At 42.2% G+C, this 13,867-nt stretch overlaps 1 protein-coding gene across 17 annotated transcripts in view; it reads left to right on the top strand.

The window, feature by feature from the left end:
• The window catches only part of LOC147259158 (neuronal cell adhesion molecule-like), a 76,143-nt gene that overhangs the window by 36,432 nt on the left and 25,844 nt on the right, over window positions 1-13,867 (top strand). For all 17 annotated transcript variants that reach the window (XM_086209427.1, XM_086209435.1, XM_086209440.1 and 14 more), the window contains 2 exons: window positions 11,833-12,008; window positions 13,173-13,278. In XM_086209427.1, the coding sequence (XP_086065553.1) occupies window positions 11,924-12,008; window positions 13,173-13,278 (191 nt within the window). In that variant the 5' untranslated portion in view covers window positions 11,833-11,923. The remainder of the gene's footprint in view (window positions 1-11,832; window positions 12,009-13,172; window positions 13,279-13,867) is intronic.

The raw sequence follows: 13,867 nt of genomic DNA on the forward strand, positions 1-13,867 counted from the left end.
ACACCTTGTCCAGCAATGCTACTCGACCCCAGCGTTGACCTTATATGTACACCTGCATCAGAGAATATGAAGCTAGAAAACCCCACTTGTTCCCCTAAAGCCTCTCCCAGCCATTTTCCAACACTCAGCAGACACTTCTCCTGCATTAGCGGATGGAGCTCATCTCGTCAAACACAGACACAGCACAGAAGCTGTTAGCGGAAGCTGGGTTGACTGTTAGTGTTAAATGGGAGCAATGTCTCCTCTGGAATCACTGTCTGACAAATGAGGACTGATGGAGCAGTTCTTGTCAGGATCATTATTTCTGTTGGGGCCAGACGAGCTGTAAGGATGAGGCACTGTTTGTCTGAGTTTTGATGCCCTCCGGACAAAATTCTAAACCCTATCAAAATTTACTCTGAGTGACTGAGGGGAACTCTCAAAGCTATAACGTCAGAAAAATTATGCTCTTTTTTTAAGTTTGAGTCTCTGGTGCGTTTTGACATGATATCCTCAACTAAGCTAGAGCACATAAAGGGAGCCGCTCTTTGAGAAGTTCTTCATTATTGCCATTAACACTCATTAGCTAACATTTCAGTCAGCTAGACCCATGAGACGGATAGAAACACTAAGTCTTAGTGTAGCTCCAACAATCGCCATCAGTCCATCACCACCACCAGGGGCTTTCCTTTCTTTAATCTCCACTACTCTCTCTCTTTAGTTTCACAAAAATCAAATGAAATGAGGTCACCCAATTACTTGCTGACAAAAAAAATAAAAAAATACTTCCATCCGCTTAAGGGAGATGTTATCGCTCTTCTGCTCCTTCATTTTTGGTCAAATATCACACATTTCTGAGCTTCAGAAGTTAATTAGATCAAATTCCATCAAAAGTCTTTCCACAGGGAGGATTTAATCACCTCTCAGATCCCCTTGGCCATGCCAGCACACATAACTCTTCTGGTTAGTCTGGATTTATGATTGTTGTCATCTGACTCCAAATGCACGCACTTGTTTGATTGGATCTGTGTTCTGCATCACCTAAAGTGGACTGCAGTAGAACCCTGCGTAATAGTTCACTATCTGTGTTTTGACTGTCTGTCTATATTGTTTATATGTCAGTCATCTTTGGAATGAACAGAAAAAAAACAAACATGATCTTTGCTTTGCTGGTGTCGTCTGACTGCATTTTGTTGCGTTTAGGAACATAAGCGAGTTCTGACGGTGTGAAAATGAAAATCCACAGCGGCACTTTTCTATTAGAATAAAGCCCTAAGTGTTTATTCATGACTGTTTTTGATGAGCTGTTTGCTTCATCTGAGTAGTATTGTTGAGTTTAGCATATGAACGTGACTGGTGAAATAGAGTCGCCTTATACTGTAGCTCAAGCCAGTGCAATCAAAGCTCATTCAGACTCGGCTGACAGAGAGTGTTTGCATCTGTGCAGTTGGCATTCACTTCGCTTTCAAATCGAATTCTGTCGACTGCTGGTGAATCATAGGCCTTATTTGGATTATATTGACTGTGATTCTGTGTTTATTCTTGACAAATGAGGTGTATTTTAATTCCTAAACAAATGAGTGGGTGTCCATTAATCAACATGCAGTTGATCACCAACTTGGATACAACAAAGAGTTTCAAGCCATTTTTCAAGCATAAAAGCCAAACATTTGTTGTTCAGCTTGTCGGAGAACAAATAACTCCCATGGCAGACTACAGAATAGCAAATGAACTCTACGCGATGGACCCAGCTGGAAAGCAGGAGGAGTCTTTATTTATCCAAAATGTGAGAAAGTAACATCCACGTGAATGCTAGGACCTGTCGTTTCCCAGCACATTGCTCTGTCTCTGCTGACTTGCCATTTTCCCATAATGCATCTTATTGCTGTTTCTTTGCCAAGTAAAACACACACACACACACACACACACACACACACACACACACACACACACACACACTCACACACGCTGTCTTAATGACACAGAGAAATGGACTCAGTCCCCCTTCCTCCATTGATTCATGGTCTCTGTACTCTATATCCTATACTTGGTGATGGACAGGGGTCTTCATGGCTGCTCTGATGGAGGCTTATGACGCCTTTCTGTCATGGACAGCATCATTTTTTAAAGCGGTTTGTGTTACAGCAAGGTGTGACTAGCTTCAACTCCCCGTGCATGTCAACGACCCTGTCACACATTGGCTACTTGCCCTTCTCTGGACCACCTTTGCTCCTACTGGGAACATCCTCCAGGGCTTGTTGTTTGGAGATGCTTTCTGCCAGTCCTCCAACCTCCATCACAGCTCAGCTCTTGTCAAAGTCACTCAGCTCCATGTGCTTGCCAATTTTTCCTGCCTCTAATATATCAACTTCATTGTTCATTTGCTGCTCACTATATCTCCCACCCTTTGACAGGTGCAATTCAAACAAGATAATCCATGTTGTTCACCTGCCAATGGTTTTATTATTGTGGCTTTTCAGTGTAACTGTAGTCAGTAGACCAAACAAACTAAACTTAATCTGAATAAAAAGATATGACAGGACGTATTACAGTTGTCTTCGACAAATAGAAGCTAAATGAGGTCATGTTACTTTTCTTTAACACACCACACATTTATGCTGCTGACTGGTAGAAACTAGTTGCTGAATACTGAATGGACGGCGCTTCTAAAAGCGTCTAAGAGCTTCTTAAACTTACGTTCTTTCTAATTGCCAGCGGGGGTGGTAACCTCCGCGTTTGCAGTTCCAAGAAAATAACCCCAGTTTTTATTCAGTTTATTATCTCAGTAAACACGTTTATAGTTTCATTCACAAATTACAAGTATTCTTCAGTGCAGCCTGTGACTTATGTTCCCTTTTAAATCAGAATAGGCGGTAAAGTGGAGTATGCTTGAGGGTGGGGCTACCCTGTGATTGACAAGTTGCTACCATGGCAGGCTGTCTTGTTCTCACTTCTTTCCAGCTCTCCTCTGAATATGGTTACCTTCAGTCACAAAGCAATGTCTTTCTCAGAATATGACACTTATGTTTAAAAAATACATCCATAAATCATGAAAAAAAAAAAAAGACGTAAACTTCGACTGTCTCACGTGAACCTAACTTTTTGGTTCCATTTTTTTTTTTAAATAAACAAAACTTGTTTAGATATTGTTAAGTATCTTATAAGGGTTAACTCCCGATTGTGTCTTTCATTTGACAAAAAGCACAATTTGATTTTCTCACACTTTGAAAGAACTATTGTTTGTGTCCTCTGTGTCTGAAATTGGATGGTGAGTCCTTTTGAAAAGCAGTGGAGGGGAAATGATTTGTATTCACCTGCAGTATCTGAATAGAGCTGAGGAGCGGCCGAGAGAGAGAGAGAGAGAGGGAGAGGGAGCAACTACATAGTGCTTCCTTTATGTGATAATGGATTGCGGTGACATTCACACACATTTTGGTGTGGTGTGCCTATCAGTCAATACCCTCTAACTTGCGGGATGAGTGGTACATTTTAAAGAGATGCCAATTAAAGAACCGTGTGACACAACAGGTTTAGCTTGTAATTCACTGCAAAAGGTGAACATCTGGCTTTTAACACAGGCAATATGTCCTGTCAACAATCACTCCTGCAAATCTGTTTTCTAATTTTTTTTTCTTTTTTTCTTTTTTTACGTAACTGCACTCTCTTTTATTGGCCCGGCCGGGCAACTGGATTATTCTGTCAGCTGCACAAAAGAGACAAAGTGGAAGTGGGGACGGGCAGTAATGAGCAACTCCTCTTACAGTGTTACATATAGAACGGGCACGGTGTGGGGAAGCCTTGTGGAGACAATGGATGGTTTTGAGAGGTCTGGAGCCCTCTGAAACCCCTCTTTGATTGAGTTTCCTGGCACTGGACTCCAGTGTTGGGGCTGATTGTGGAGTGGGAGCTGTGGGTTGGGTGGGGGGGGATGCGAGGACCCTCCTCTGCGCTGACCTTTCACAGACACAGGTGGGGTGGAGTGGAAGGAACTAGATGAGGAGGAGGGGAAGCAGCAGGAGAGGTCTATTGTAGCGCTCTGTGAATGTAGAGGTGGCGCTCAATAACACTAGACCTCGCTGACTCCGTCCACCTGCCGAGGATTTTCTCACCGCTACTTTCTCACTGGCAAATTACAGGTTCTGGTAACACAGAGAGGTAACAGATTGTTCCAGTGCTCAGCAGGTGTTGGTGCTTTGTTATCCTATGTTGTCGGCAGATTTTGCTAGACCGAACCACACAAAGCACAGATGGCTGTAAATAAACCATCGATGCCGGCCTGTACTGTATCAGCACAATTCAAATTCCAGCACAAGAGTGGTTACTGGAATACACTGGTGCTTTTCTGGAAAGGTCCAGTTGCATTGACTGATGACTCGCAGCAATCATATATAGACTCTTTCTCCCTCCGGCTGACATGGCCCGCAGGAATTCATTTGCTACAAAACATAATGGCTGTTTGTGTCTTTCTTCCAGTTTCTGTCTCGCACAGACTCTTTTTGTTTCACCCCTAAGCTTTAAGTAAACTCCACATATTGGCCCCATCTTGAGAGACCCTTCACTTTTGGAATAAGCCATCCGGTGCGGACATGGTAGCAAACTGAGATTCTAATCATACCTCTTTTGTTGAGACCAGAGGAGGTTGAGGCTTCTTTTTTTTTTTTTTTTTTTTTTTTTTTGAGTCAGAGCAGATGTCAAGCTTACAGTTTCTTTCCAAGGTTACTTAGGAGATGACAAATGAGTCTGGGCCTCTTTTTTTCCATATGTCTTTGTTTGATGAGAGAGCTGACATGTCTTTGTCGCTATGGAGATCTGAGAAGATTGCCCTGGATACAGAGAGGCCTTTCGGTGAGTGGCTCTGCTCTGCTGAAAAGTAGAGAACTCAACTTTTAAAACACTTCCTGCATTTATCAGAAATATTAAGTCTGTGCCTCCAGATTATATTGTATATCTATTATAAGAGTATTTGTCTGCGATTCCACATATGCATGGGTGTTCCTCTCTCCCGTCTCAACGGATTTGCTCGTGTTCTCACAGCAAATTGGTTTTATGCTGATTACTTTTTCAAAGCTGTTATGTTTCTGTAGCCAAAGTGTGTCTTTTGATGTGGTGTGCCAAGGGTTTCGAGAGCAATTCAGGAAACCAAGCACATTCAAGCTCCATCTTTACTGCCTGACATCCTACACTGGCCCATGGACTCAAATAAACAAGGAGGATGGATGAGCACATAGCTTGTAAACAAGTATGAATACACACGCGAGATAGAGAAACTGAAACATCAAATTTTTAAGCAGTAATTACAGTGTTGGGCTCAACTATCAAATAAAGGTCAAGTTCAAATTCAGAGTTGCTGCTTGCGCTTCTTTCCCTGATCTTTCCCTGATCTCATTTTAATGAATGTTTTTTTTTAAAGTGTCTCAGGTCACTTAACTCTAGTCATGAGCTGCTGTGTAAGTCAGGTGTCAGTGTACAAATGCACTTCGGGGACTTCACTTTTTCAACCATGCTGCCATTGCTACTTTATTGACTAATGACTTATGGCTTTTTCTGCATTGTAAAGTGCTAGCATGGAGAAAGAACTCCAATTTTCTGCAGGCAATTATCCTGAGGAGAAAAAGAGGCTTTCACATACCCATCACAATCACCAGAAGCCTCTCGGAGGCAGTAGAATGTGAAAACATGACTCACAGATAATATGTTATATTTAGCTGGTCGGCAATGATAAGATGAAAGCAAAATAGCTTCCATTCAGATTGAACAGGCAGGGATTTCCTCCTTAACACCGTCATTCCATCTAGTGGTGTTGTTTCCATCTGCATGCTAAAGAGGAGCCTCCTCTTAGAAGTGCCGGCGCCGGCAGTGATTAGCATTTTGGGCAGAGGAGGCAGAGCGAATCCCGGGGTGTTTTGGCGTGTACTAGGAGGAAGTTCAGTGAATGCCAAAGTACGGTGCTTCTGTGGAAGGCAGTGAATCAAACAAATTGCCGGACACGTTACTTTAGTAGCAGATGCCCATTAGCATTAAGAGTTGTGGTAGACTGATGGCGGGCAGTGATTTATTATTGCACTTCCCTAAATATTTGCCCGAGGATCCTATTTGCTGTCTTGTGATCAAAACAAAAAAACAAAAACGGACTTATAACCGCCTGGTAAATATTTCAAATTACCAGTTTGGAATAAAGGCTTTGAAGCCCAATCTGAAACTGAGGTCACAGGTGAATGTTCATCATTACTTAATACATAGACAACATTGGGGCAGATGAATTAAAGAGCCACCTTATTGCCTGGCGTTATACAGTGCACATAAAAGGTTATGGTGTGTTTTCTATGGTGGGGTCTCCCTGAACAACAGGCCTCCCAATTCATATGTTAACCACACCAATTATTTGCATACCGTCACCCAATTATAAAAGCTAATGAGAGGATCATGGTGAACGCATGCTGAAGCCGGCCCACGGAATTTCCATTGTGATGCAGCAGCTATGGATAAAAGGCCTGGGAGAGGTTCAGCCTATAAATCATATCCCTGCTGATGGTGGTTGATTCAACTTGAGCTTTGAGTCTACTCTGTAGTTATTGGAAAGAAAGTTATTGAATTCAATCTTTTCAGTTTTGCTACAAAAAGACTATTCAGCAAAGTGATATTGGGGTTTTACAGGGACTTTCAAAACTTCTTTTCCTGCGAGGCCTTTCTAATGCTCTCCCCCACCCTTAGAGATGGTTAATGGCACTGAGAAATGGGCACGCAGTCTTGGGCGTGAGTACCATCCATTGACTTCCTGAGCTGTAGCAGCCGCCAGCCTCAGAAAAATAAACTCTTCCAACCGTATCCGTTTTCTCATCACCACCTTCCTGAGCGCTCCTCTCATCATTATATCCTCACATTCAGCCATCTGTAGGGGATCCCTGCTGCTCCATTAAGGCCATACTGAGGCTCACAAACCCCTGATTGCGTGAGCCATCAATAGCACTGATTATGGGAGTTAAATAGGGTGCCTGGCATGAGAGGGAGACTTGTGTTTCATCATCGAAGTTAAAACTCTTCAGTTCTGGTGCAACAGATTCCGTCAGTGTTGCATCACTATTGTTTGGCACTAGACAATGACAGCATCTCTGCTTGAGGTTAGCATAAAGCATGTGGTATAATTGTTCTACTGTGCCTTTTTCCCAGCTGACTGCTATTCATTTACACTGTGGTGGGCTTCAATTCTCAGGCCTCGTGCCCCGGTCAGCTCCATCTGTGTGCCCAGACATGTCCTGACCCTCACATTCTGCCATCGGCATGCGTGAAGTCGTCTTTGTTCATGTGTGTTTGTGTCTGTGTGTGTGTGTGTCGCCGTATGTGCTATGTCTCTATAATGTGCACAAAACCAATTAGTTTTGGGATGGTGAAGTAGTTGGGCATGGAAAAAAATGACAATGGAGTGTTTGAAGAGGAAGGCTGAGTGAGAGGCCGGACTGTGCAATGCAGCTTTTTACACAGGAGCAGAGTGTTTTTCTCCTCACTCCTCAGGGAGAGTGACAAGTGGTGGGTGAAGGTGGTCTTCTAGACAGTGGTTCACATCAGAGCCATTATGTTTTATACGAAAGACACACCAGTTAGGCTGCGTGTAATGGAATTTAGTGGGTTTTAAGGAGTACATTTTACCCCATGTCAGATGTACATGGCCACCATTTTGCATGCAGATTAAGATGTGTGTTCTCTAACCGCCCCACATTGAAAAAGCAAAACAATTTCTGAATTTTAATTTCAAAATTCAGTAGCAGACTCTTGAAACTTGCTTTGAGTTTCTCAGTGAACATCAGATCTGCATCATTGTTGTCTAAGTTGTAATATTGTTGCATAGTATTGCAGTTTAAACATAGAAAACTCTGCAATGCAGTACCAGTCATGTTACTCAAAGTACATTTTTCACAGCTCTTAATCTTAAGGCTGGATTTTTGTGTTTAAAAGTTCTTCCCTTAGTAGAAAGTTAGAGTTCTGTTATTGTTCCAGGGCCTTTGTCAATTAATTGTCGTTTGAGTTTAATTTCTAATAAATTCTTAATGCGGTCCACTTTCTCTCCCTTCTTTTTGAATTAGATTAATTTCATTGTTGCTCTTCTCGTCGCCGTGACTCTTTCAGAGCTGTTGCATTGTTAAAGTTGCTTCAAAGAATCTTATTAATAAAGCTTCATTTGTTTTGTTGTTGCTTTCCAGTACATTCAGATATTTTAGGAAGGTAAACAGTGGCTGCCTTTAATGTTATAAAACAACCACAGAGATGAAGCAAATTTGGTTTCAGAAAATATGCAAATTAAACATAAGAAATAGTTAACAATAAGCGGTTTAGAAGATGGGAATGTAATGGGAGTAGCTAAGGAGATGACGCTTTCCAAAACACATGCACAGCTCTCCGAGTTTTGTCAATGAGATTTTGCTTAAAGTGACTTTTGTTGTGTTTAACTTTGTCTCAGTGAGACTGCAGCCCACTTTATCACCTTCTTAACTTCATCCATTCTGAAAAATAGCTGGGGAAAAAAAAGGTTTTCAAGCCTGTTGCATTTTTTTTCCAAAGAGACCATTTCCTGACCGATTTTATCAGCCATCTGACAGCCTTTAGCTCAGCACTCCAAACAGTCCTGTGTTTTTATCTCTGCTTCAGCACTCTGCAGTCTGGTGAGCTTTATTGGCTTTGGCTTTTCTGGCTCTGTCAGCACAAGATGCACGAGAAGTTTCCGCAATATATTTTCTGATTACGTGTTCCTTTAAGGTTTTTACTTACTGGATACTTTTTAGTACATTTGCACAATGTAATATTCAGTTTGTTGACGCTGTTAGAAAGATCATAATTCTACTTCATGTTTGCCATTGAGCTCATAGTGGGTGTGGGTGTTTCAGTCAATACCATTAAGAACTAGAAAGCCCTCAAAGATCTTGTACCTCTGCCTAGGTGAACTTTCAGCATCTGATGCTTTCATGCTCAGGCCCTATAATTCACCCATTCAAGTGTGTGTGTGTGTGTGTGTGTGTGTGTGTGTGTGTGTGTGTGTGTGTGTGTGTGTGTGTGGCTGTAGAGCAAAATGGTGGCAAAACCTGATGATATTTGGGTTTGTGAAGATTTGCAAAAGATCTGACCACGTGGAGTCCAGCTAAAAGACCTTTTGTGTTCTTCGAAAAATATCTAAATTGGACAAATTGCCCAAGTAACAGCATTTAACAAAAAGTCTTCACAGTAACCCATCACTGAGGCCTTTCCGATCAAATATGAGACGGAGCTAGTCGACAAGGAGGAGTACATCACAATTTAAAAAACAAACAAACATGTCATTTCCTGTTGGAACCAGATGATGACTGATGACCTCAAAATGGGTTGGATTCTTCCGTGGCCCACTCTACGCCCTTCCACCAAGTTTGGTGAAAATCAGCCTCATAGTTTCTGCACAATGAATTCCTCTCACTCAAACTGGACATTTGAACTGTAAAAGTAGAATTAATGGAAGCTAAAATTCTTATTGAGCTGTGACAAGTGAGCCCGATGAAGTGCCAGTTACTGTTCATTCAAATAATAGCTTCTCCTTTAAAGTAGAAGCTATTTTCCGCTTTTGTAAAGTCACATTTTAAAATTAGGACTGTGAATCCACAACTTTGTTTGAAAGGTATGTTACACGTTCCTGTAATGCTCATTGTTCAGTAAGGCAGGAGCTGGTTAGTCTCGAGATCTGATTCCTTGTTTCTCGAGCACCTCTTGAGTTTCCACTGTGGTCCTACTGGGAGAGGGATGTGAGGGGTTGGCCCTGTATCACTGCAGCTCACAGGGATAATTATAGAACACACGCACAAACACTCATATACTCACTGGTGCACACACACATACTGTATGCACACACTGACAAACACAAGCTGCCTGGCTGGAGCTGAGCTACTACACCTCATTAAATTGGGAAATGAATCCAGGATGAAGCCTTGGCGCCTTTCCAGATATGAATCGCCAGGCTTTCAGGGATTCACCATAACATTTATAATTAACACATTCATTCTCTGGCTGTCACCGATCGTCCTGTTTTCCATATCACCTGAAAGTCCTCAGGCTGTATTTCTTTATTTTCTTGACAAAACATTGACCTTGAGACACTGTTAATCAAATTTCTAAATAGTTTCGGAATAAGTTACATTTAATCATGAAATACACATGTATAATTTCTCTGCGCAATATGGTTCTACCTAGCTATCTGCATCCTGCAAATGAGTTTAATTAAATTGCACCCATGGATCTTTTAATGGCAAATCCTAAGCCAGTGCCGTCTGACAGCAGGAGGATTGGCTGCCTTTGGTGAACAATGCAATCTTTCCCAAGAGAGGTGTAGAGGAAGCCCTGGGCAGCAGACGCTAGCCGCGGTTTCTTCCCAGGCTACTAGACACTGACTCTTGGGCTGAATCTAACTGTAGGGCAGCACTAATAAATACACCAGTTCCCAAAGGAGTACCAGACTAGAACCTGACTGTCTAGCCTCTGGTCCCAGACACCACTCCCCTCCACCACCTCATCTGCCCCCCTGACCTGCCCCACGCCTGAAGGGTGCAGCACACAAGAATCGAGCAGTAACTCCACCTTCGGCTTAATTTCTCTTTCATACTGTAACCGGCATTAATTTCACACTTTTGTAAGTGTGCTTTGGAGATAACGGAGCAAATGAGTCTGCCTGAGCTCTAAATTAAGCTGTGATATTTTAATACAGTGCCAGTGGATGCCTTGGGTGAGACAGGCAGGGGAGCCAGATAAAAGCAGGTTATGCTGCAGTTATGAAAAGACAGAAATTGACTCCTCCTAAGTTCTATTTTTTTTGCATGCAAGCCGTGCTCACATTCACACAAAAATAATGAATTATACTGATCTCGTCTTTGTGACAGCACTGAATTATTCAGATGACTGTGAATAAAAACAATGTAATTGAGCAAAATCATTTTGTCTAATTGTCTGGAGCTCGGGTCACACTTGGGCTGTGATTTTAGATGTTTTTTTTTCTTTTTTTTGCTTTATTATTTGCCTCTGGGTAGATGAAGCTGCCTGGGCAACAAGGGAAATATTTAACACGTAGCTTGTGTTTAATTTTTTTTTCCCCAGCTCAGCCACAGTGTAGAAGCCTTTTAATGGAGGTTTAATTAGATTAATAAAAGACAATTCTCATTTTATTCAAAGTTAATAAATGGCCAATTATCTTTTCACCAGTCAACCCTGTAAACTAGTCACCTATCTTGAACTTGAACACCCTGTTGAGCTTGTACCATCTGTCCCCATTCAGCAGTGTCTAAAGATCTAACCCTGCCCAGTCGAATCTGATGTTTCCCCCGCAACATGACAGAATGTTGGACAAGTTGTCTGAGATGGTTCGGAGATTGCTGTCGGACCCATTTGCAGCTGCTGCAATAGAGTCAATCAAGCAGATTAACCTGAGAGTGAATTGGAAAGTAAAGTGAGCGCCCCCTTGTCTTGTCCTTTGGCATGTCATCCTCCGGCTTATGTGATCAATATGGCAGAGAAATCTAATGGCATCACGGCCACAGCAGTGATTAGCTGAGCAAAACGAGCCCATGTGGATCATGTCGGTCCCTGTTGGAGTGCTCTAGATCAAGAAGATAGCTTCTAGCAAACTGCATTGCATAGCAACTAACATTGATCTGTGGCCAGTGGTTTATGTGTCTGTCTCTCATTGTCTGTCTCTCTCTCCCTCTCTCACCAGCTGATGAACACAAAATAGAACCGACTCAGTATCATGATTGAGAGCTGCAGTAACTGGATGTGCTATTCAGTCCACTAATCTCTCTTTCCGTTTCCATCTCCTTATCTCTCTCCCTTTCATGCTTCCTCTCCCTGCAGGTGTGAATGTGCACGTGTCCTCAGACCGAGTGACTCAGCAGAGAGGTGGGGCGTTGCTGTTTTTGGGGGCAGACCTTCGTGTCACACACCGATGATGGAGTGCAGGAGGATGGGTGCAGCATTGCTGGTGCTGCTCCTTGGACACCTGGCCAGCGCACTGGAGGTCCCACTAGACCGTAAGCAACAGAACACACACTAAGCAATGCATTAAATCATCAGCCCTCTTGAATTAACATTTTCAGTTGTTTTTTAAAGAAATGTCAAATATTTGTCAGTTGCAGCCTCTAAATGGGAGGGTTTGATGTTGGTCTTCGTCATGAATGACAGTAGACTGAACACTTGGAGTTTTGGACTCTTGATCAGACAGTTTCAGTAAATAATCTCTGAGAAGTTTCTTCTGGCACTGTCGCTATGTTCTAGAACAAAACATGAATCAGTTGATTAAAGAATTGACAGTTTAATCTGCAATGAGAAAGACTGATTAAAGGTTTCCCATTTAATCTCCTGAAGTTGCTTTCATCATGGAAAAAAAACCTCCATCCTTCTTCCACACTTCCTGGCAGTATCGTGTGTATTTTATACCTCCGTATGTAATTTATAGTATCTATATATCTGTAGGGTCAGATCTCTGTTTTATATGCTCCATCAAGTGGTCCTCACTTTGACTGATGTGTAAATGAAAGTAGTGAAAGCAGACAGACATCCAGCCTCACAGTCAGACGTCCTTGTAGCGCCAGATCTCAGCCACTGACCACCGGAGGCTGGCATTCCTCAAACGGGAACTGGCCTTGTCCAATCTTTTACACCACTAATATCTGGTTCTCTTTATGACCACATGTTTTTTCATGTTTGCTGAATCTTGGGGGAAAACAATAAAGTTCTGGAAAGATGTAAGTCTCAAAGCAGTGTGACTTCGCTGATGAGAGAGCTGTTTTTGTTGTGTATTTAGAGTTATACAGTATAATCATATATTTTTGCTGTGATTTGGAGTGGGCATTAGCTTTTTTTTTTGCATGCAGTGAACTGTTTGTTTCTTTGTTTTATGATTTTGGTCTGTGTGTTTCTGCAGTGCTGTGGAATTTTTCATACAGCGATGTTGCAAAGAGCATGAGTTCCAATATCATTTGTTTTGTCATAGTCCATTAGTTATTTCCCCTGCACTGGTTTACTACAATAAGATGAAATGGACCTCAGTGTTCTGCATGTCGTTTTGTTGTTGTTATGAGACCTTTCCTGTGTGTATCAGCAAGCAACCATCTATATGGTCAGTACATGGGGGGGGGGGGGGGGTCTTATTTAGATGCAAAGGTTCTTATCACCTTCTGTCTGGTCCCCTGTAGTGCCACAACCACCGACCATAACTCATCAATCCCCCAAGGATTACATCATCGACCCACGAGAGAATATTATAATCCACTGTGATGCGAAGGGGAAGCCCCATCCCAGGTAGGACGCTCTTACATGGAAGATATAAAGGTGTTTATTATTATCTGCACATTGTCCTTGCCAAAGGCTGAATGTTGTTAATGGGATTTGATCATTCCGCTCATAATTACACTATCCTCTCTTATTTATTCATTGTAGCATATAGTTAATTTGTATACCAACCTTGCAAATGCGCACACGTGTTCACGCTTAAAGGTTCACTTGCAAGGAAACTCACAGTGTATTTCTTTTGTGTTCCCCGCCCCTCAAACACAAATATTGTTTTTCCTCAAGTTTTCACCAACTTTTTAATGTATTCCGGAGCCGCACAAGAAAATAGATCCTCCTCACTCCTTTGTGTGCAGTAGAGAGCTGAGACCCAGAGGGACCACCTGACCACTAGTTAGCTTAGCGCAATGATTGTTAGCGGATGGGAAGTGTTAGCATACTTTAGTCAAAATCAAATCATCCATACATACGTAAGGTTCAGGATAAACAGTTTGTTCAAAAGTAATCTTCCTCATCCTCACTTATAAATTCAACCATGGTTCGTTGCAGCAGTTGCCCTTCTAGGCATCAGCAAAGCTTTGGTTTTGTTGGCTGAACTTAT

This window comes from Aulostomus chinensis, chromosome 7 (genome assembly GCF_037954235.1).
Source record: "Aulostomus chinensis isolate RoL2024-O1b breed Wild chromosome 7, RoL_Achi_v1.0, whole genome shotgun sequence".
NCBI lineage: Eukaryota > Metazoa > Chordata > Actinopteri > Syngnathiformes > Aulostomidae > Aulostomus > Aulostomus chinensis.